We start from the raw sequence: 22612 nt of genomic DNA on the forward strand, positions 1-22612 counted from the left end.
CACCTCTGTGGGCGTCTCTAGACCACTGCAGAAAGTGGTTCACCATGAGGCCCAAGCTTAGCCTGGGAAGGAAAGCAGGGCTTCCTAAATTTGAATCCCAGCTCTTCAAGTACCATCTGTGTGGCCATAGATAAGTTTCCCAACCTCTCAGAATCTTGTTCATCTCTACATGGGTCCGAACAACACTGACTTCGTGCTGTTTCTCTAAGGTTTAGGTGAGCTCTTGTCTGCCCTCCTACATAGTAGCTGCTACTTCTGTGCCTTCGCTTGGCAGTGCTTTGAGATGTTCTTGTGTTCTGTTTTAGTGCCTCTGCACTGTGAGCAGATACTGAACATGGCAACAGCATCTGCTTCACTGCTTGTCAGTGAACAAACGTCAGAGCTGGCCGCAGAGATGTACAGGGTAGTCACATGCTTTCTGTAAAACATTGTCTTGCAGAGATCGATACCCTCCCCTATCACTCTGTGCCCTTGCTATTGGGTGATAACCATACACTCAAGGGACTGAGGTAGAAGGATACTGGGTTTGAGACCATCCTGTGCCACATAGGGAGACTTTGTCTCCAAAGTAAGCACATGTATGCATACATGCATATATACCTGCTAATCAGCCTGCCATATGGTCTCCTGCCTCCAGCCTTGTTTTGTAGCCATGGTGGTCTCTTCTCACCTCATCCTGGGTGCTGCTGGCTAGGCCAAGCGTTATCTTTACCTTGTCTTTGTGGGACAGGGACTTGGGTCTTCTTCCTCCATCTGCCTCCATTTCCAGTGGCCTTGCCCCAGCATGCAGGACAATACGGCTGCCCCAACTACACGCTCAAGTGTTGCCTCCTTATCAGACCCTCTCTGGATGCTGTTCTTGGTGTCCCAAGCCCCCTTACCTGCCCTGAGCCAGGGGATGGTCGTCCACACCACACACCACACACCGACTAGCTGCTGCTGTTCTCTGAGGCACCCATCATCTCTTCCTCTGAGACAGCTCCGTCCCTGGATGTTTTCACCTGAGCTGCTGGCCATGAGAGCTCCACCAGAGACTTACCTCATGCAGGTGTTTGCCTGGTGTTCAGCCTTCTCACCTGAGGACTCAGCCCAGCACATCCTTTCTCAGTCTTCACTGCCCAGCCTCTCCCCGCGCCCCTGAGAGGAGGGTCTTGCTGTGGAAATTCCACAGAGGAAATGGTGTTTGTGTCCGGGCATTTTCTCCTCTGTGGTGATGCCCAACAGCTGTTCGCCATCTTTCATAAATGGCAGTTAAGTCACCCTCAGATGCTGCCTTTTTGGGATATGTGATTCCCATTTCTGAGCTCTCGGTCATCCCCTGTGTCAGGCCCTTTGCTCATCCCTGCTACTTCTAAGCCTTCTGAGCGCAGCCTCTCTCTCCTCATATGCTATGAACCTGTTTTCCTGGATGCCAGGTACAGCATGGCCAGCTTTAGAGGTGCCTCTAGCTTTGCCTTTCCTAAGGGTCACTGAGATGATGTCAGAGGTGTAACCTACAGTAGTCTGGCTAGAACGGAAGCCAGTGAAGGACACTTCCTACCTGCATCCTAGGAAATAATGTTTATTATTATATTGTTATTGTTGTTATTTCTCCCTTGAAATGTGTGAGATTGGCAGATAAGACTGATTTCTGTTTGCACATGAAGTGAGATGACTCAGTTGAAGGCCCGTTCTTGTCTGAAACAAAGGCTGTTTGTCCCCATCTTCCCTACCATTGATCTTGCCCCTGGGAAACAGTGCCTTTAGTACAGGGGTCCGTTTCCTGTTCTTATCCTGAGCAGCCCTGGGCTTTGAGCACTAGGGCCAGGTCTGTGTACACCAGATTGCCAGGCTTGGTAGAGGATCAAGGGACCTGTCTTCTGGGACCTTCTCCTGTGGTGCTTTTCCTGAGTGGCCAGCCAGACCCACCATCCTAGTCCTGTCTGGTCAGTATCTCCAGGTCTTCTCCCACACTCAAGGATGGTGGTCCTGAAGACGCTCTGGGGAGCGGCCTCCTCCCTTCACCCACCTCTGAGCCCAACATTTACAGAGCACTTGGTTCTTTGCACTGGATTGAAACTATTAAATGGTATCAAGTTATGAAAAGGCCCAGTGATGGCAATACTCAGCTTTCTTATGAGGTGTGCTAAGAAATTCCACTGATTGTAAAGACCAGGAAGACCTGAAGAGGTAGTGTCCCTGCCTTCTCAGGTTCTCTCTCCATCTTCTGCCCACTGGTCCCGTAGAGAAACAGTGGCTGTAGAAATCCAGACCTCCTCGCTGTGTAACCTGTGTTTCTTCCCTAGTAGATGTATTTCCCCAGCCCATTGGAAACTGATTTCTGACCAAGCCCACATGGACAACACTTAGCCCTTTATTAGACTGAGTATTTCTACACCTTCTGTTGTCAATAGGAAATTGTGTGGTGGTGGTGGTGGGGTCCTTGGGGTTTAAGTTTATTTATGTGCTCGTGTGCTTGTGTGTGTGGCTGCCTGATGGCAGCGGAGAGTCCGTTATTAACTTCCACTGTGCTAAAGCAGGGTCTCTCTTGTTTTCTGCCAGCTGGACCACAAATTTTGAGGCAACTGTCCTGTCTCCACTTCCTCTCCTGTGATAGGAGTTCTGGGATTACAGATGGCATACCACCACATCTAGCTTTGTATGTGGGTTCTAGGATGGAACTCTGATAATCAGGCTTGAACAGTCGAGGCTTTACCTGCAGAACCAACTCCCAGGCCCAAGAAATGTGTTTTCATTCATTCATTCAAATATAAGTATCTCCAGAGAAACCTGCTTTCCTACCAGGAGCGTGGTGAGTGCCGAGATTGGCAGCTAGAGAGCTTCCGTCCTTCAGAGAGACAGTAAAAGTGATATAGCCTAATCAGTCAGTCCCAAGTGTGCTAGTCACTGTGACCAAGTTACCCAAGGAGGCAGGCTGCAAGGGCCAGTGAGCAGTATCTACTGGGCATGATCAGGAATTGTCTGGAAGGGGATGAAGGGAGATGTATTTGCTGTAAACAAACCTTCCTTGCATTGCTGAAGGAAGACCTGATATTTGGTGATTTCTACAGGCCAGTCAAGTCGGCAAAGCAAGAAAACAAAACAGTTTCAGCCAATGTAACAAACATTCACAATATCGTACAGAGAGATTTGATGTGGTTCTTCTGGAAAGCAGACAAGTCCTCTGAGCACAGAGTGCCCTGTTCTTGTAGCCCGTGTTGCTGTCAGTTCACAGACATTTACCACACTTGCCTCACCTCCTCGAGCAGGCTGTCAGCCTCCGTGTATTCTAGGAACATTGCTTCCCCCTAAAGCTTACCCCAAAGCATTGAAAGTACCTGTCGCTGTGTGCCTGTGACTCTTCAGTTCCATGTTCTCTGTCCTATTTCCTGGAGAACTTACCTTGATGTGGGTCCCTTCCCACACCACCAGCCAGTGGGGTGGTGCTTATTTTAGCAGAGAGCATCTGCTCTGCCTGAGTACTGCACTGTGTCCTGGTCATGTGAGCTCTGATGTGTTTCTAACCATTGGGTTCTTGCTTTGTTTCTGAAGGCTCGGCCTGACTGTTGAGAACATCGTCCGTGATTGGCTTGAATGTTCCGGAATACCTAAGGTATCTGAGATAACTCTTTTAGGGACAGAGTGAAGCTTGCTGCTACCCTTTCAGCCCAGGCAGTGCTGCTTTTAATATGCCATGAAAGTGCTGGCCCCCCAGAAGCCACAGACTTGAGCACTGTGGGGTGTCGGTGGATGTGACAGTGGCCACTGCTTTGTCATCCAGAGTATGCTGAGTATTTTGGGTGGAGTCTCCAAGCAGCAGTTTAATACCTGCAAAGGGTTAAGCAGCTGGCTTTGGGTTCTGCCTTGGGTATAACCAAACAGGTGGTCTGGTTAGCCACAGCTTTTACCTGAGTGTGGTGATTGTTTTCCTTCTGACCCCTGCCTTTCAGCTTCCTCTCTGGGATACGTAAGGGCCTGCATCAGGCTGCTTCTCTACCCATTTAGTCATTGCTTTGTCCTGGGGACCCAGACTCGGTTCCCTCCACCCCTCTTTCAGGTCATGGGCAGAGGGAATCTTTACCTGCCCTGTGGGAACACCTAACTTAGAACAGAAGGGGCTACTTATCTCCCAGGTCCATGGTTCCAGAATCTATTGGGTAATCCCGGCTCCTCCCTAGCTAGAATGCTGGGCTAAGGACCAGGTTTACTATTTTAGTAGGCCTTGGTGACTGTGGACAGACCCCATGGCAGTGAAAATTTGGCCCGGTGTTCAGGCAAGCCAGCCCCTGTAGCCTGCTTATTTCTAGTTCTGTGGCTAGTTACATGAGCTTTTACTCGGGAGTGTCTGAGTGTCAATGAATGTCTGTGACCCATGAAACGCAGTGGAGGTTGTCGGTAACCTTCAAACAAAGAGAAGCGTAACCACTAGCCACCACTAGCTCACTGGGAGGCACTGCCTTCAGTTCAGAAATGGATGCCGCCTGCTCAGCTACTTGTTTGGTTCCATCTCTCTGGGAACCAAAAAAGAAATGAAAACTAAACAAAACTGGAGAGGTGGGGCCGCGTGGGGCCTCACAGGGCCTGGAAGGGAAGCACTTTAAAGTCGGGAATGTATTGAGAGCCTGTGACTTCCAAACAAGATGACTCACTGAGAACCAGCCTCACCCTGCAGTGTTTCAGAGGGGGCGTTTCTGGCAGTCTCTGTGGAGTTTGCTTCATGGGCCTAAGTCAGGCTGTAGAAGTCTCCTAGGCATTCTTGGTGTGGTTGGAAGCTCGGCCACTCCCCAGTTCCCTGCTCTGGAACAGGGCCCCTGTTTGCATCAGCTAGCCAGGAGGGAAGGAAAGCCCTGCACCCTGGCAGTACATGCCCAGAAGCAGACTGCCTCAGGTGGAATACGAGCCTGGGCTGACCCTCCTCTTAAGAGCCGCAGAGGAGGTTGCTTCTTACAAACTGTAGAAAGGAATAAGGAAGAGTGAGATTTGCCTCTGAGCTGAACCTTTTCTTCCAAAGTTCTAGTTGCGTTAGCGACAGCCTAGCATAGACAGACTTTCTACCTTGAACCCATGAAACCTGCTGTCAAAACAGCCAGGTGCAATGAGGCTCACCAGCTACAGCTGATCTTTCAGGCCCACTGTCATCTCCTTGAGTGCTTAGCTGTTGAGTAAAAACAACCACAGCAGACAGAATCAGGCCTGATCTGGTGCCTAGGTTTGGCTGGTGAGTGATCACAGGAGGTCTTTTCATCACCCCCTCCCCCACCCAGTTCTCCCCCTCCCCCGCTGCCGGTGATCTACCTGCTCTCAGCCCCTTTCACACCCCTTGTATGTTTCTTTTTGTTTCCCCTGAGACCCTGTGGTGGCAGGAGCACGCAGTGAATGGGACAGCTTGTTCTTCATGCCATCATCATGATATGAAGTTACTAGCATGCCGGCCCTGGAGTGACAGCACAGCCCGGCAGGCTCTCTGCTCTTTGTTCTCTTTGGAATTTCTGTCCCCCAGCATTTGAGTTCTCTGATGACAGAGGCCCGTGTTCTGTTAGGAGGTTTCCATCCCACAGGCTACAGAGGCTTTTGTCTTCTCGGGAGGGTCTGCCTCAGCCTTCCTTTACTGCTGTGCTGAATGGAAAAATCATAAAGAAAATAAGTGGACATAGCTTCAGGAGCGGCAGCAGTAGGCACGAGACCCACAGAGACAAAAGAGCTGGGGCCGACTCCTTAAAGGATACCTCAGCCTGTAACGTTTGGCTTGGCAGAGACTGAACTTGTCTGTATCTTAGTCATGTTGCCTTTTATGACAGTTTCTCTATGAAAACATTGCACATTTATTTTAGAATATAAAATGCTTGTGAATAAGAAAATTAAGATGGCCCAGAGGTGACTTTTATTTTTCTCTGCTGTGATCTTTGAGGTAGGGTCTGATGTAGTCCATGCTGGCCTTGGACTTTGTCACAGCTGAGGCTGCCCCCACACCCCTGTCAGTACCTCCTGGGTTCCAAATGTGTACCGTACCACTGTGGCTGGTGTCCAGAGAAAATGCTTTGGTATACATCTTTGCAGCCATTATTCAGAATCTATAAGTATTATTTTGTCCTCTCTTCCTTTTTTGTTTGGTTTCGAGATGCAGGAGCTAGAACTCAGGGCTCTGTGCATGGTGGATGTTCTCTCTGCCATGTATAAACTAAAACAATAGGCTCCTGTAGCAAGGTCTAACCGTGGGGTTGCTGCTGCGTCAGACTCAGTGGTGATCCAGACCTGCTGACAGCTCACCTCCTGTGAGCCTCACGTCTGCTTCCTGTGCTGTGCAGTAGGTACCCAGCCTCTTAACAATAAATGAGAACTTTATTCCAAGAGCTCTAGATGGCACTTTCCTTTTTCGTTTGGTTTAAGATGGAGAGCAAATTTCCATGCTGCTTCCTGAGAAGTGGTATGAGACCAAATTTGTCAGCTCCCCAACCCCATCTGGGAATAGTATACAGCTGTCTCCTGGTGGCCACCAGGGATTGGTTCCAGAACTCACCTGCGGATACCCAGCCCTTCTGTACAGTGTCTTAGTGTGTGCCCACAGCCATCTAGATCCCCCTGGCTGCCATGACACCACTGCCCAGATATTTGATGGGCACACAGTATCGGTGCCGTGCATGCTTGTTTCTCTTCATGCCTGCCCCTAAGACCCTCCTCGCCCACACAGTCAGGTTTCCACATCCGTTGTGACGTTTCTGTGCAGAGCACCAGCAACTGCTTCTTTCCATCCAGGCTCTTTGGGTCTCCTTGGTTTAATTGGTTTAAAAGCCTCCTCTCATTCCAAGATTCTTCCTCAGCTTGTCACGTCCTGAGATCCCTGTGTAAGCAAACCCAATCCTATTCCCGGGAACCTGAGATCCCTGTGTAAGCAAACCCTCAATCCTATTCCCCGGAACCTGCACACAGTACCTCAGCTGTGTTTTGCCTGGGCTAGAGCAATAGCTAATTGGCCCTGTGACAGCCAAGTCCTTTTCTTTCTGTCTTTTTGTTATCCGTGTCGATTTCAAGTGAGTTTTCCCAAAACATAGTTCAAATCCATCCTCAATGAAACTCTCTCCTTCGGCAGTGTGCTGAGGATGCTCTCGGGCATACTGGTTGGTGCTGTCCTGTTCAGAGCTGTTTGTCCCAGCTCTAGGCATACGTGGGCAGCCATAACTGCCAGACCCCAAACATCAGTCTCTTTCACACACGCTCTTTCCTGTCTAGCCAGTCTTCTGTCTCCTGTTTTGAATCCATCATTACTGGTTTTATGTTGTTGCTATTTGAGTGTCTCAGGCTCTCTTATCCTCCCTCCCAGGAAGAGGTTACATCTGATCATCCCCACATTACTTACCACGTTGAACCTGCCTCCTTTCTTCTGCTGAACCCCTTTGGATGCTCCAGGGTTCATTGTCTGATAGAGCAGTGGCCGACAATACACAGCATTAAGTACTTGAACTATATCTATCGTACCCGCACACCTAAAGTTTATTCAGTTAGTTATTGAGACCAGGTCTCATTGCATAGTTGAGGCTGAGCTAAAGTTTGTCATGTAGCCCAGGCTGGCCTGGGACACACACCCTGCTGGTTCTGCCTCCTGAGTGTTGGATTGCAGTTCTGGGCCAACACTTGGCCTGAGTGGCTGAATCTTAAATCTAATCTAATTTTTATAAATTTAAAAGCTATTAAGTCAATTATTGCTTGACACATCTCAGGTATAATAATGACTCTACTTTTCAATTGTAGATTTTATGAAATAAAAGTATAAACCAAGTATTTCTGATTAAAATTAATATCTAAGTTGAGATTATATGTGCAAAACATCAGCTTAAGCCTCATGCCAATAAAGAATAAGAAGAAGGGGAGGAAGGAAGCAAAAAGGAAAACAAAGTAAAACATTCCTTTGAAAATTTTAAAAATTCTGCCACATATTGAAGTGCAGTGTTTGAGTGCATAGCCTCACACGAACGGTTGGTGCCTCAGGCTCTACACAGGGTCAGTCAGCTGCAGGGCAGAGTATTTGAAGCCATCTCTGAACTGAACGCCTGCAGACCTCCCGGAACAGGAGTGTGCCTTCTGCAGGTTTTGAACCAGCTGGGACTGGTGGAAGGCCATGTGCCTTCTTTACGTAAGACTTTATGTACACTTTATGTACACTTTACGTAAGAGGCTGGAGTATCTCTGGGGTTGTGCTCACAGGAGTCATGGACCAGTCCTTCAGATACTGTGAGATGAACTAACCTAGTAAAACTTTATCTGCTGTGCCTCACTTCTAAGATGTAGTGACTGCACTGAGTGCCATGGAACATGCCTGTAATAACTGCAGCCCTGAAACAAGGAAGATCATGAGTTTCAGCCACGTGTGGGCTACAGAGAAAGTCTCTGACTGAAAACAATAACAAAATTACAGCTAAAAAATTAATAATTAAAAACATTTCTGTGTGTGGTGTGTGTATGTGTATATGCACTTGTGTGTTGGGGGGGGGGTGCCTGTCCATGCAACTACGGTGGCCAAGGGTTAACACCTGGTATCGTTTTCTATCACTCAGCCTGGGTTTTTAAAGACTTTCTTTTGTTTGTGTATGTGCATATGTGTGTGTGTGTGTGTCTGTGTGTGCGTGCACTGTGTCAGATCACCTAGTGTAGAAGGATAGAAGCGGCTAGCTTTACCCAAAATAATTACACGGAAACTGTATTCATTTAAACACTGCTTGGCCCATTAGTTTTAGCCTCTTATTGGCTAATTCTCACATCTTGCTATAACCCATATTTAGTAATCTGTGTAGCACCACGAGGTTGTGTCTTACCAGGAGAGATCTTAACCTGTGTCCATCTCGGAGAGGAGAGGCATGGCGACTGCCTGAGGCTTCTGCCTGACTCTGCTTTCTTTCTCCCAGAATTCTGTTCTGTCTACTCCGCCTACCTAATTTTTTGTCCTATTAAAGGGCCAAGGCAGTTTCTTTATTAACCAATGAAAGTAACACATAGACAGATGACCCTCCTCCATCATTTCCCCTTTTTCTGTTTAAACAAAAAAGAAAGGCTTTAACTTTAACATAGTAAAATTACATATAGCAAAACAGTTATCAAGCAAGAATCATTATTATAATATTTAGATCTATTTTATCTTTTATCATAACTAAGGAAAACTATAACTATTTATTCCATAACTCCATCAAAGACTCCAGAAGGATATAATATTACCTAAGTAAACAAGAAGTAAGAAACTTCCAAAACTCTAGAAATGACAGAGACATCTCGCTGCCTGGACAGTCACCCAAAGTTCCTCTGTACCGTTGGGAAATCTATCTTTGGCCTACAAGGGGCAGAGTCAGACTAAGGCTAGAACCAGATCCTATCTCAAACAAGAGAGAGATGGAGTTGGTGGTGAATGGTTCAAGTGATTAGAGAGGCCGAGTCCCTGCTAGAAAAATGGTCCCTGATGGCTTGGGTCAGAGACCACTGGTCATCAGGACCACTCAGGAGCCAAGTTAAAGCTCAGCCCGTTCCTACTCTTTCACAAGCCAGCAAGCTTGTTGTGTAAACTAGCCATGTGATGGCACTCACGTGATGCCCTTCAGAGTCTAGCATGCTGCTCACAACAAGCAAGACAACCCTGTAGGATTTCTCTGTAACGAGGCTTCGTTGAGAGAGCTCTTTAGAGAGGGACATGTAAACTCAGAGAACTGGGAGGAAGAGCTGCTGGGAGAGTCTGTCTGTCATGGGAGCCCCCCAGTGCTTTGTAAAAGCTGCCCCAGCTCTCTGATTAGCTTGTCATCTTCATCTCTGTCCCTCAGAAGCACGATGCCCTTCCTGAGTTCGAGGAGCAGGCCAGTGAGCTCACGCCTTGGTGCTGCCCGACGTCACTGAGTATCATTACTCATCTGATGGGAAATCAGCATCTGGGATTTTGAGGCCGTGGCTCCCAGTTCCAGCTCCTGCCACTGGAGTATTCTGCTTCTAGAGAACAGGACCACTCTTCCTTCTCCATTGTGAAGAACCATTATATGGTACCAGATAGGTTTGATGTTTGCACAGTGCGTTTGTTGGGCACACCTTCTCTACTTTATCTTTTCTAGTTGGCACAATTTTCTATCTACCTTAGAATTGCCAGCTAGGGACCTGTCCTGGAGAGACATGCCTACTTTCCTCACCGTGGTAAGATGAGCCCCATGAGAAGTGGCGTTTTTAACCTAACAACTCAGCATGGCTCCATTTTTGCTTTTGGTGGACATAGGCACACAGCAGAGGGCCCTGAGCCGTGGTGTTTGCTTTTTCCCCTTGAACCTGTCTTCTCCTTTTCTCACCCTGCAGGGCTTCTCCAGATAACATGACAGACATGCAGAACTCTTCTCTTAGCTGACTGTAAAGGCCAGCCCTGTGTGTGGACTGGAGCTTTGCATGGGAAATGTGGACTTTTAGTGTACCCAAGAGCTCATTGTTTCTGGTATGAGTGTCTGCAGATTATCTTGCTTTGGCCTTTGGTGGATACAGCCCATCTTCCCTTGAAGTAGAAACCAGATTAGATGGCAAATGTCAGACCATCAAAATGAACAAATGAGAAGAGGCAAATGGTCATAAAACCATCCTTCCGTATCAGCTGCAGCACTGAAGGGAAGTTATCCGCATCTCTTGCCTTTCAGTGCTGAGTTCTCAGCTCAGGTCCTCGGCTCCTGTCCTCTGTGCTGAGAGCAGGCAGCAGAGGAGCACAGGTGGCAGCCAGCCAACCAGTGAGACACAGTCAGGGTGGTCAGTGGTTGTCGGATCCCCGAAGTCCACACGGGTTTACAAAAGGCAGTGTGGAGATTAGTGCTCCCTAATGAGATTTTCGGTCATTCAACAGAGGCCCTGCCCTTCCAGGTATGTCCTTGTGTCTTCTGCCCACATCCCTACCTCTGGTCCATTATCACAGCGTAAGGTCCAAGTGGTTTGACACATCAAATGTGAGACAACGTCACTGCAGTGAATGAGCAAGAGTGCAGGCTGGGTAAAGGGTCAGCTGTGTTATCTCCTTCAAGGTGATGGTTTCACAAGCCACTGTACTGTGAGACTCTGATAAGTAGTTAGTGTTGCTACTGTACTGGTAGTTCAGATGTTGGATGTAGCTTGGAGCAGCTTTCTTGTCACTGAGCTGTGTGGCACTGAGCGGACCCTTGTTTGATACCTCACTGCCTCTGGACCTATGCACCACACCACTCTTGCGTTGTAGGTGTGCCTGGTAACCTCTAAAAGGAGAGCCTTTCTCTCCTTGGAATCTGAATTATGCTGGGTTTGAGACCCAGTGTGGCAGTTAGGAGGAATTTCACCTCCCTGCATGGTGTTCTATAAACTTTATCAAGAAACACTGTTTCTACTTGTTAGCCTTCCAAGAGGTGAGTGAGAAGAAGCCCAGGTAACAATCAGATTACAGGACCTGTGTGCCTATGTCTAAGGAAGGTGCTGGTCTCAGATACAAGTCAGCTACCCACAGATGTTATTCTGTCTGACCAGCAATAAATGAGAAAACTGCTGGGCTTGCTTGCCTCAAAATTCCTACAGATGGGTAAACACCATAGGCCACCCTTCATGAGAGGGAGAAGAAAGAGCAAACTGCTCCTTCATGGCTTTTGTCTGCACGTGCCTGGAAACAATGTTGCTGAAGGACAGGTCGAATCCAGAAGAAGCCTCCCATAGTCTGGCTTTCTTTTTAAATCATTAGACTATTACTGCTTACAAAGCAAAACACACTGAACCTGCGCAATGCTGCCCACGTTTACGAGAAACTGACACTCTCACGGCAGAGCGCCCTGGTGGTCCTTACGTTGAAGAAGCAGAACCAAGGGGTTGGGATGATCAAACCCAGATGCTTTTCTAAAATTATATTTTCAGTGCATTTATATGTCTGTTACAAAGTGTGCTACATGCTAAAAATATTTTCCTTTGTAGGCCAATGGAAATAGCAAACCACACTGAGAGAACACACATAAGATGGTTTTTAAGTGTGCCGAGGGCACCCTGGTTGTTACTGGCCTCAGCTTTACAACCTGCCACCATTTGGGCCCCAAAGCTTCACAGTTCAATTCTTCTTTAATTTTAGCAACTTTATTGCCATAAAAACATCTGGGCGGGCAGCCAAAGTCAATATGTAGAACTGAGGACCGGGGCTCCATGGCAGCAAGAGATTAGAACTCACTGGAGACGACGCCTTCAGAGGTGCTGTGTGTGTCCTGGCATGGGTAGTCACCCTTGTCAAGCAAAGGTTTAATCTGCTTTTCTCTCCTACACCCTTTTCCCCCAGTGGTGCTGTTGCTTCTGCTCTGTGCCACCAAGCAAACGTGCTTCTCTTCAAGACCCTTCGTGTCTGCGTGCGTCATGAAGTTCATTTCTCCAGAATTCTCACTGGCCTTCCCTCCTTGAAGTGTGTTTATTTGGTCACTGGTTTTGTAGTTAGGAACATCTGCCTGCATCTCAACAAATCTGCTAAGAAATTATGTATAAAACCCAAGAATATATAGTTGTCTACTATCTGAATGCAGTTTTTAAATCTCCAGTGTGTGAGTCTTCCTCTGTCACTTTCCAACTTAGTTTTTAATACTTTTTTTAATCATATGTCTGCGTGTGTGAATATCATGTGTGCACAGAGGCTAGAAGAGCCCATCTGACCCCTAGAGCTGGAGTTGCAGGAGGTTATGAGCCACTGGATGTGGGTGCTATGAACTGAACTTGATCTTCTGGAATAACAGGAAGAACTCTTAATACTGAGCCTTTTCTCTAGCTCCTCCAATTTTGGGGATTTTTGTTTGTCTGTTTTGTTTTTTTTTTTTTTTTTTTTTGAGTCAGAGTCTCTCACTAAACCTGGAGCTCACCGGTTACTAGACTGGGGCTGGCTGTCTTGCCTCTGGGATTTCCCTTATCTCTGCTGTCAACTTCTGGGGTCATAGTTTTGTTTTTATGAGTTCATGGGATCCAAATTCAAGTCCTCGTGCTTTCAAAGCATGGGTTTTGACCATGGAGCCATCTCCCCAGCTCTAAGAACTGTATTTTTAAATATAACTGCATTCTTTCCTCTTTCCCCATCTTGCATAACAACACACTCAGGAAGAAAGCAAGGCTTTGCTCAGTTCATGATGCATGATACCAATGTACCTCTACCCAGAAGTCTGCAGGATAAACATTGTTTTTGCCCTTTCTATAGATGAAGAAGCTGACTCTGTCTGATGCGGAAGCCATGCTGACTAGTGCATTGTGTCTCTGACGTTTGCACAGCTGTGACTTTGTCACACTGATAGATTCAGAGAGCAGCATAGTAGGAATGTACATCTCACTATATGGTCTTTGTTTCTGTGTTTTGGCACCACATATTTCTATGTATCCCAGTCTGGCCTTGAACTCTTGATTCTCCTGACTTGATGTTATGAACGCTGAGATTACAGATGTGACCACCACATCTAGCTTTGTTTCCTGTAGCAAAATATGGCTTATTGTTTTATATGAGAAGGGTCTAGTAGTGGGATTGTTGATTCTCCTTTGTAATAAGGGATTTGAGAAAGAGAACCTGCCTCTCCTGTCTGCCACTCACCACTGGAAGCGACAGGTGCTCGTTTGCAGTGGCTCAGATAGGCCACTCCTCTACAGACTCTGCCCAAGGATACTGCATCCCTGTGGGGAGTGGAGGGGGTACAGGAACTAAAGATCACTGTTCTGTCTGCTTTGGCACCATCTCACTTCACCCTCAGTAAAGTGTGTGTTTCTCTTGGGCTCAGAGAGGTTGTGTGATGCCAGTGTTCAAGAAGCAGAGACAGAGTGCCCTGCTCTCAGTCCTCAGTGCCCCATCCCCACCCCCATTGTACCTGGGCTTCATCCCGGGACAGTGAGGCCAGATTCACAGGACAGCTTCAACAGCAGCAACATCCGGTGACCTTAAGACCTCAGATAGCGAGGAAGACAGGAAACAAAGCTAAAGGAGGCCACAGTATTTGTATAATAGGTTTAACCACAGCAGGAAAACAGGACAAGGCGAAACCTGGTGGCAGGGCTTTCACCCAGCACACATAGAGCCTAGGGGAGGCCCTAGGATACTGTGGGCTTTGATCCAGTCTGAGGTACCCAGTAGAACGTGAATTGTCTGATGGGCTTTTGCACTGTGGCTCTAAGGGGTGCAACTGTTTCCTAGTGTCTGACTGCTGGGGCACAGAAGTTGTACTGTATGTGGAGTGGCTGGATTGATCCCCTCTAGAGAGCAGCTATGTTTGGTATCTAGAGAACAAATGTGGGATCAAGGTCACACTCCCATCACCCGTTCTCCCACCTTCACACACAGTGGGTGGAGGCAGAGGGAGGGAGGACAGGTCCTTTTTCACCACGGGAGATGCGCGCTCTGGCTTCCCTAATATGGACACAGCTGGTCCTGGGGAGCAGTAAACATTGACTTAATCCAGTCCTGGAGGACCATCTCGGGAAGAAAAAAAGGGACTGGCAAGCAACCGGCACGGGTCTTGCATTGTTTTCCCAGAGCGCCCCCTTCTATGGAGTTAAGTGTTTGGTGAACAACACCCTGGAAACTGGCTTTCCATCATAATTATTCATATTACAGCCAGCAACCATAGTCTCCAGAGGTGGCAGATTCTTACATTCCTCTGTGTGTGAGAGACTTTTATAATACTTGTTAATAGAGATGATTCAGGCCCAGTATTCTGTTTGCAAATTGTGACTTGTTTAGGTTCCTTTTGGAGGCCTGACGGCAGGCAGTCTAGTCCGAGTGGGCAAGTTTTATTAAAGAATAGATCTTTCTGGAGCCCTAGACTCCTTAGGCAGCCCCTCCTTAAGGGGTACATGAAGCAGTGGCATGCCCTTACACACACGCTTCTGTATGTTGTACAGTACAGTACCATATCAGCCCCAGGGAAGGGATGGGAAGATACCCACGTGTGCTGTAGGCTTTCTACCTAGTAAAATAAACGCACCATATGTCTGTGCCTGTGCCTTTGGGGAGATGTTTGTCGTCATTTCTCCCAGAGCACACGCATGCATGTGTGTGCATGTGAGTGTTTTCTAAGCAAGAGAACCTATTTCGTCAGAGCAGGCTGCCCACACCTCAAGGAAGTCAGCTAGCATGGGCTACTCTTTAAAGGAGCAATCCCTCTGAACACAGTGAAGGATCGTTTCCATTGGATAGACTTCCCCCGATCCTAAGCAGCTCTGTAATCAAACCATGGAAAGTGTGGGCAGTACTGCAGGTCAGCATTAGACCAGGCCACCTGAAGACAAATGCTAAAATCTCTGTGCAGGACCCAGAAGCGTGTTAACCCAGAGTCTCACAGAGACTCCTTGCTGCTGCGAGGAAGGACCATGGGAATCTTGTTTTAAGTCTTTTCGTGTGCATGTCTAATGTATGGCTGAGTTCATCCCTACTACACGCTATGGGAAATGCTCCCTGTGTCAGCCCATCAGCTCGTCCTCATCACCATGTCCCCTTGTGCCCATGGGAACCTGCTGTCACAGAACGAGGTATGTGGTCACCCTCTGTTTTATTGGCTTTCAAAGTTGGATTCCCTCCAAGCATCTGTATTTTTGGAAGCTATTGGATATGGGACATCATTTAAACCACCGAATTTAGTGGTTCTTGGCACTGTTGGCACATTGGATTGCTAAAAAAGAGGAGCTTAAGATGACTCTTAGGTATAAATCTTAGTGGTCACCTATATGTTGTGATTTGTAACACCCCCACCCCAACACACTGCCTCTCACATATCAACACACCCCAAAGACTCCAACACACCTCACACACCCCAACACACCTTAACACACCACCTCTCACATATCAACACACCCCAACACACCCTGCACACCTTAACACACCGCCTCTCACATATCAACACACCCCAACACACCCCGCACACCCCAACACACCACCTCTCACACATCAATACACCCCACACACCACAACACATCACCTCTCAGACCCCAACACCCCCCACACCCCAACACATCCCAATGCATCGCCTCTTACACATCAACATACCCCAACATACCCTAATACACCCCACACACCACAACACACCGGCTATCACTCATCAATACACCCCAACATACTCCAATATACCCCAAACACCCCAATGCATCGCCTCTTACACATCAACACACCCCAACATACCCCAACACACCCCACACATCCCAACACACCACCTCTCACATACCAACACACCCCAACACACCCCAACACACTGCCTCTCACATGTCAGAGGTGGGAACCACAGGTGGAAAACCTCATATGTAATTTCGTATTTCACCTGTGACCTCTCTTTAAGATTATAGTGTCTAGGAGTGAATGTCAAGGTCACATAAAGAATTACAGTCAGGGGCTAAGGAGATGGCATAGTCAATAAATGCACAGAACACTTGTAAGAAAGCCCAGCATTGGGGAGGAAAGACAGCCTGTAGCTACCTTGTCCAATGAGGGTCTCCAAAGCTGATGTGAACAGCTCCCAAGGACCAGCACCTGAAGCTGACCTCTGACCTCCACGAGGACATGCGTGTCTGCATATTCACACATTAAAGATCTACAGCCACACTCCTGATGAAAGACGTGGGATGATCTCTCTTCCAGTAGACATTAGAGGGTTGGATTATATTCTGTGGTCCATGTTTTGACGTGGGGTTAACTGGATCCACAGAATAAAAAAGGATTTTAAGTAATGCTCCCTTGTTCCATCAAGACCTAAGGCCAGGCCAGACGAAGTGCTAAAGGCACTGGAATTACCCTGACCCGGCGTCTCCATGCTTAAGCTGGGACCTTGTGAGACACAGGTGGGGCAGCTTGGGTGTCCAGTGCCCTGTAAACCGCTCCTGTTGGAACTGGGCTGTTCTGGTTTTCTACCAGTTCCCAAGGCTCTGTGGGCTCTCATGGCTGGTACTTCAGTCTTCAGGTCCAGCCCTTCGGGTTCTAGTTGCTGCCTTGCTGCTTGTTTCTGATAGTTACACCTTGATATGTAACAACTGCTTCTTGTCTTGAGTGCACAAATGTGGCTTTGGATTACTGCCCTCCGTGAGAAAGATGGCTTAGAGATGCCAGACCTGACAGGTGTCCATGTTTCTGCGTCAGTGTGGTGCTGCTCCTCCTGGTTGTCTAAACCTGCTCTTCTCATTTGCAGTAAGGTCTCCATCACACTGTGTGCCCAGTGTACATCCTCCCAGCCAGCTTTGGTACCATTCAGATAAGACATTGGGTCCGTCAGCATTTCTGTGACACGCGTGTGTTACATTCCAGTGGTGTTTCCTAGTATTTTCTCAGACCTTTGTAGAGAATATAATCGTCATCATATGGCCTTAGCTTTACACATAATATCCAAGTGCTGTGCTGACGGAGAGAAATCTGGAAACGTGGCATTTCCCCAGTCCATCAAGAAGAAATGGAGATTAAATGGGAAAATTAAAATACCAATACTTTATTTATCATTGTCTCTCTTGCCCAAAATGGAGCTAACACTGCTTCCAAAGCAGATAGATACTGCAGAATTTGGCAGGAAGATGGGCAAGGAGCATAGGTAATAATCCGCATACTGTCCCTAAGGTTTTTATTCTGGCTAAGGAGAGTCCCCAAAGCACCAAGTATTGGGGAAGATTGATAAACTAGTTTTGAGGAGGTGAAAACCAGGAGCCTAGTCTGACCACTCCTGACACTGATACCAGAGAGAAGTAAAAATGCCAAAGGCAACAGCCCTCTTCCTGGTAAGCACAGCCGAGAGCTTATGGGGCCTTTTCTAGCTGTCTCTCCGTAAGGGACAATGGCATCTCACCAGACCTGCATGGTCAGAGGCCATTCCTTAGAGCACAGAAAGATGAAGGCCAAGGCCAGGTTTATGGAGGTCTGACCGAACTTAAGAATGAACTCTTATCATGTCCCTTGTGGAAGTTTAAACAGCAGTAGTGCAGGAATATATGGGAAGTGTGTCTGTGTAGGTGTGATTTATTTATTGATTTATATTATTGTTTTGTTAGTAGCAGCACTATTAGCTACCATATCAGAGAGAATCATGGGGTGGTTGTCTTGGGGCAGAGAGTACAGCTCAGTAGAGGAGTCCTTGCTTAGGGTACATAATGCAAGCCTCCTTCCTCAGTACTAAAAGTATAAGGGGGAGAGCATCTTACACATTGTCTAGTTGGTTGTGCTCTGCAGAGGGTTCTGGGCATGCCAATGAGTTCAGGACTGCACTTACAGGCAGGAAAATGTAAGTCTGGGCAGGGACCAGAGCCCACAGTGGGCTGTCTGGTATGAGCCACACATCTCTTCTGAAAATAATGCCTTGGAATTATACTCACCTAGCAAGGCTAAAATCCCCCTTAGAAAGAAACTAGGTCCTTCATCCTAACACTGATGAAGCAGACAGTACCATGCAAGCTATATGCAATTCTTCTAAACTCGGGGAAAGTAGGCATGAGGCGTGTTACATTCTTACAAATTTAAAGCTGTAACACTTTGTCAGTTGACTGTTACTCCTGTCTTGTTCCTGCTGCTTACTCTAAAGGTCACTCTCTTTCCAGGCCCCCTGAATTCCTGCTGATTGGTTTTGTTTTGTTGGTTTGTTTGTTGCTCAGACTGGTCCAGAACTCAGTCCTGCCACAGCCTCTGCAGTGATGACATCACGAATGTGGGCCACCATGCCTGCTGTATGTTAGTAACAGAGTGCTTAGCTGTTTGGGAGCCAAAGTCCTTGGCTTCCCTCTGCAGATGGTTCTCCCCTTTCTTTGCCTAATTTTCTGTCTGTCGGAATAATTAAAGGGCTCCCCATGTTTACCCTACGGGGTTTCCTGTGGGCTCTACTCACTCCTCTGTGCTGTGCTTCATTCACCAAATAGAAGCAGGAAGAGAACACCCACCCCATCAATATGAGATTGGCATGGCTGCCTTTTCCTGTGAGAGGAATAACTTCCTCTTCACCAAAAAAAAAAAAAAAAAAAAAAAAGAAAAAGAAACCCAAAAACGACGTTCTCTGAAAATAATCTCCAGTTTCTGCATAGAGCACGGGCTTGTTTGAAAGCAGAGACATTTCCTCGGGCTCTGAAATTGCCTTTGACTGTTAGAAACTGCTTTGACAAAAAGTTTTTTTAGAAAAACTTCCTTTCTAAATATGTCTGTCAACTAGCTGAGGCATTTGAAAAGATAGAATTCAAACATAAAATGGTCCATTTTTAAAAGATAGCTTGGAAGTGCTTTTGCCACTCTGGAAGATGCTAGACTATTCATCCCCGACTGCGGAATTCAGTGTTTTTAAAGGCTTCTCCACAGCCTGCTGACATTTATGTCAACTCATAAGCAAGGAGGGATTTAAGTAAACAAGAGAGAAATGTGCTCAGGTGTGTTGAACAATAAAAACACTAATTTTTCTAGTGTTATATTTCATTCTGAGCTGTAATTTGAATTATGGTTACAGGGACCTTTCATTTTCTGTTTTTGTTTTTTACATCATTTTAGAACTGTGTTCCTTTTTAAAAAATTCAAATGCATAATTTTGTGCTTCTTACAAATGATATTCTAGCAGTTAAAGAAATTGGAGTTAATTAGAGAAATAATCATCATAAGATCCCCCCCCACACACACACACACTTGAACTGTGTGCCGTGTGTTCCTCTGTCCCTATGTACTTCTATTCACTTTAAATAAAACTTTATTACATTTATTTATTTAGCGTGTGAACATGTGTTGGCACAGGTACCATGATGTGTGTGAAGGTCAGAGGAAAACCTTGGGAGTCAGTTCTCTCCTTCCACCAAATGGCTCCTGGGGATGGAACTAAAGTTGTCAGGCTTGGTAACTAGTGGCTTTATCCACTGAGCTATCCAGTTCCATTCACTTTTAAAACATTGAATGTTTGTTGTGTGTTGGGCAGTGCTTTTAGACAGAAATCAAGAACAAAACAACAGGATGTTACCCTTCCAAGTGTGCTTAGGAGATAGGCATTTGATCGTTAATAATAAGAATAAGTAATAGGGTGCCAAGATGACTTAGTGGGTGAAGGTGGGTGTCGCCAAGGCTGACAACCTGAGTTTTGTCCCCAAATCCCACAAGGTAGGGGAGACCTGACTTGCACAAATTGTTCTCTGACCTGTACACACATGGCATGGTGTATGCACGCTCACGCTCCCACACACACGTACCCACAGGATAAATTAATAAGTAGCCATAAAAATTGTACCAAATTAAGTGAGCCTAATGTAGGATGTGGGCTTTAACTGCAGCATCTTAGCACGGGCTCTTCAGACATCAGAAACGTAGAGTATAATTGGATTTTATAGATTACATGGTAGCTATGGTAGATAACATGCTTTCTGGAGATCGGAAAATTTTACATTTAAAAAAAATGTCTCAGTGACAAACAGGGAAGGAAGCCAATACAGGCAGGGTGAATACTAGGGAATACTAGAATTTGAACTTGATAGTGAGGAGGGATCTTTCAGATATGATACATGAGGTAAGAGCCAGAGGCAGTGTGTTTTCTGTAAAGCAACACGATGGAATTGTAATTTCCTTTGGATAGACACTCGTGGCTTCCCTATGGAAGGGGTTGTGGACAAGGGAACACAGTGGGAGGCATGCAGAGTGGATCTCAGCTTTGGAAGTCCAGGGAGTCAGAGCCCTTGTGCCCCTGTGCTGGGCCAGGGTGACCAGAGCTCCGGATCTGTGCTCTCATCACCAGTGGCTCTGTGGGGTTACGGATCCGAGAGCACGCTCACGTGTGTGTTTGAGATTACAACCAAATGAAAATTATAAGGCAGGAAATGAAAGCCTTTAAATACTATCCAGCCGTAACAGGTTCTCGTAGATGTCTGTGTAAACTTAGTTTATAATAGTTACCTTTCTTCCTTTTAATAAACTCTTTGCATTGAGCGGTTTATGTTAGTGTTCCTAAAGGTGGTAAACACCCACGGGGAATAACTGAATAAAACAATGTCTGCCAGGGTGAATATATATTGATTCTTGAATTGTGAGCAGCATGAAGCTTGAATAGTTTAAAGTTCTCGTTCTGTTTAAAATTAAGTAGATCTGCATAATGCATGATGATAATTTATATGTTTACGAGTATGCGTGCTTCCAGGCTTTCCAAATCGTTAACTATTTCTATGCTTTCCTCTTAAAGGAGGATAAACATTTAGGTAAAGTCACTTAGACACTTAGCAAATGGATACGCATTTTAGTACCTGGATAATGAGGTACAAAACTGACTTCATCTAGTCAGTTCATTTTAGTTTTTGGTTTGGTTTGCGTTTCTAGAAATAAAAACTCTGCTAAGAATCCCCCACTCGAGCAGGCCTGTTGTTTATTTTAGGACATAGGCATCTTTAGTGGCCACATGAGGGTCCGGCTGTGCTTGGGAATGGAGGGTACAATAAAGTTTTCCACTCTGATGTCTCATTAAGCAGCTCCTCTTTGTGTAAAGTACTCCGTGGCAAAGTTGCTTCTATTTAAAGTCCCGAGTTTGATCTTGGCTTTGATCTAAACCTTTTGATCTTGAAAGAAGGATGGAGTAGCAATAAAGAGGGCCCGACAGACTTTCTTTAAAGAAATGCGATAAAGTTAAAGGGCGGTCAGAGTCAGCCAGCACCGGCACCGCAGCCTTTCCTTAGGCCTGGTTGGCACGGAGGACGGAGGAAAATGGGGCGAGTCCATCCTTGACTGTGGAACAGGACCGCCCCCCTTCCACCCTCGTGCTATGCAGGTCCACGGGGAGACACGCACAGGGGACTCCCCGGGTCACCTGCCACCTTGGAGGTGCTGGCAGGAAGCTTCCTCCGGAACCCTGGCTAATGATGGGATGGAGGATTCTTCCATCCCTCAGCCACAGCCTCAGACTGGACCGGGTGGTGTGTGGCAGGGGAAGGCGGGGGTGGATGGATGGGTGGGGAGAGGCGAATGGGGGCGCAGGCCCCGGCAGAGGGTGCTTTCCGAGAACAATAACAGCGGGGACCTGGGAGCCTACACCTTTAAGGCAGGCCCCGCCCCGCCCCGCGCCTGCCCGTCGGTCTGTCCGCCGAGGTGTCGCGCTCCTGGCGCTGGTCTCCGTGAACTTGACTGGCTCTCCCCGCAGGCGCTTCGGGAGGAGCAGGAGGCCGAGGACTACGAGCGGAGTGGGCTGGCACGACGAGTAGGCTCAGAGGTGAGTGCGGCGGGCAGAGGTGGCAGCAGCGCACGGTGCTCCAGGTGAGACAGACGCCCGCACCTCTCGGCCTTCTTGAAATGCTGTTGGGTTTTGACTTCAGGTGGCAAAATGGATCCGACTGAACCGCAGACCCCGAAAACGCAAACGAGGGAAGCAAGAAGCGGCCTTTGAAAAGGTAGGGGCCCTGGAGGGCGCTGCCGGGAGGGGTTCATGTTTGCTGCCTTGTGCCCGGGATTTAGTCGCTGCTACTAGAATAGCGTTTGGGGAGTTTGTGTTAAATTTACAGCAAGAAAGCTTTACCCGTGTAGGCTGTTGATAAACAGTGGTGTCCGCCGTGACCGGGATGGGGGCCTGTCGGGTGCTCCTTACACTGCAGCGGTGTCTCCTGAGAAAGGAAAGCTTCTTCCCGGCGGACCCCCACAGGCAAACCCCGACCCGGAATCCTGTGGGAAATGGGCAACTCAGAGATGCCGGGACCGATTTTCTTTTCTGCCCATCAA

At 47.3% G+C, this 22612-nt stretch overlaps 1 protein-coding gene across 3 annotated transcripts in view; it reads left to right on the plus strand.

Moving 5' to 3' along the window:
• Window positions 1-22612, plus strand: part of LOC119816103 (aminopeptidase O (putative)) — a 264083-nt gene that overhangs the window by 177608 nt on the left and 63863 nt on the right. For all 3 annotated transcript variants that reach the window (XR_006020830.1, XM_038332406.1, XM_038332407.1), the window contains exons 11-13: window positions 3532-3592; window positions 22041-22109; window positions 22213-22287. Coding sequence is in view for 2 of the 3 variants with exons in the window: in XM_038332406.1 (XP_038188334.1) it covers window positions 3532-3592; window positions 22041-22109; window positions 22213-22287 (205 nt within the window). In the remaining variant the exon portion in view is untranslated. The remainder of the gene's footprint in view (window positions 1-3531; window positions 3593-22040; window positions 22110-22212; window positions 22288-22612) is intronic.

The sequence above is a fragment of the Arvicola amphibius genome, chromosome 6 (assembly GCF_903992535.2).
Source record: "Arvicola amphibius chromosome 6, mArvAmp1.2, whole genome shotgun sequence".
Taxonomy (NCBI): domain Eukaryota; kingdom Metazoa; phylum Chordata; class Mammalia; order Rodentia; family Cricetidae; genus Arvicola; species Arvicola amphibius.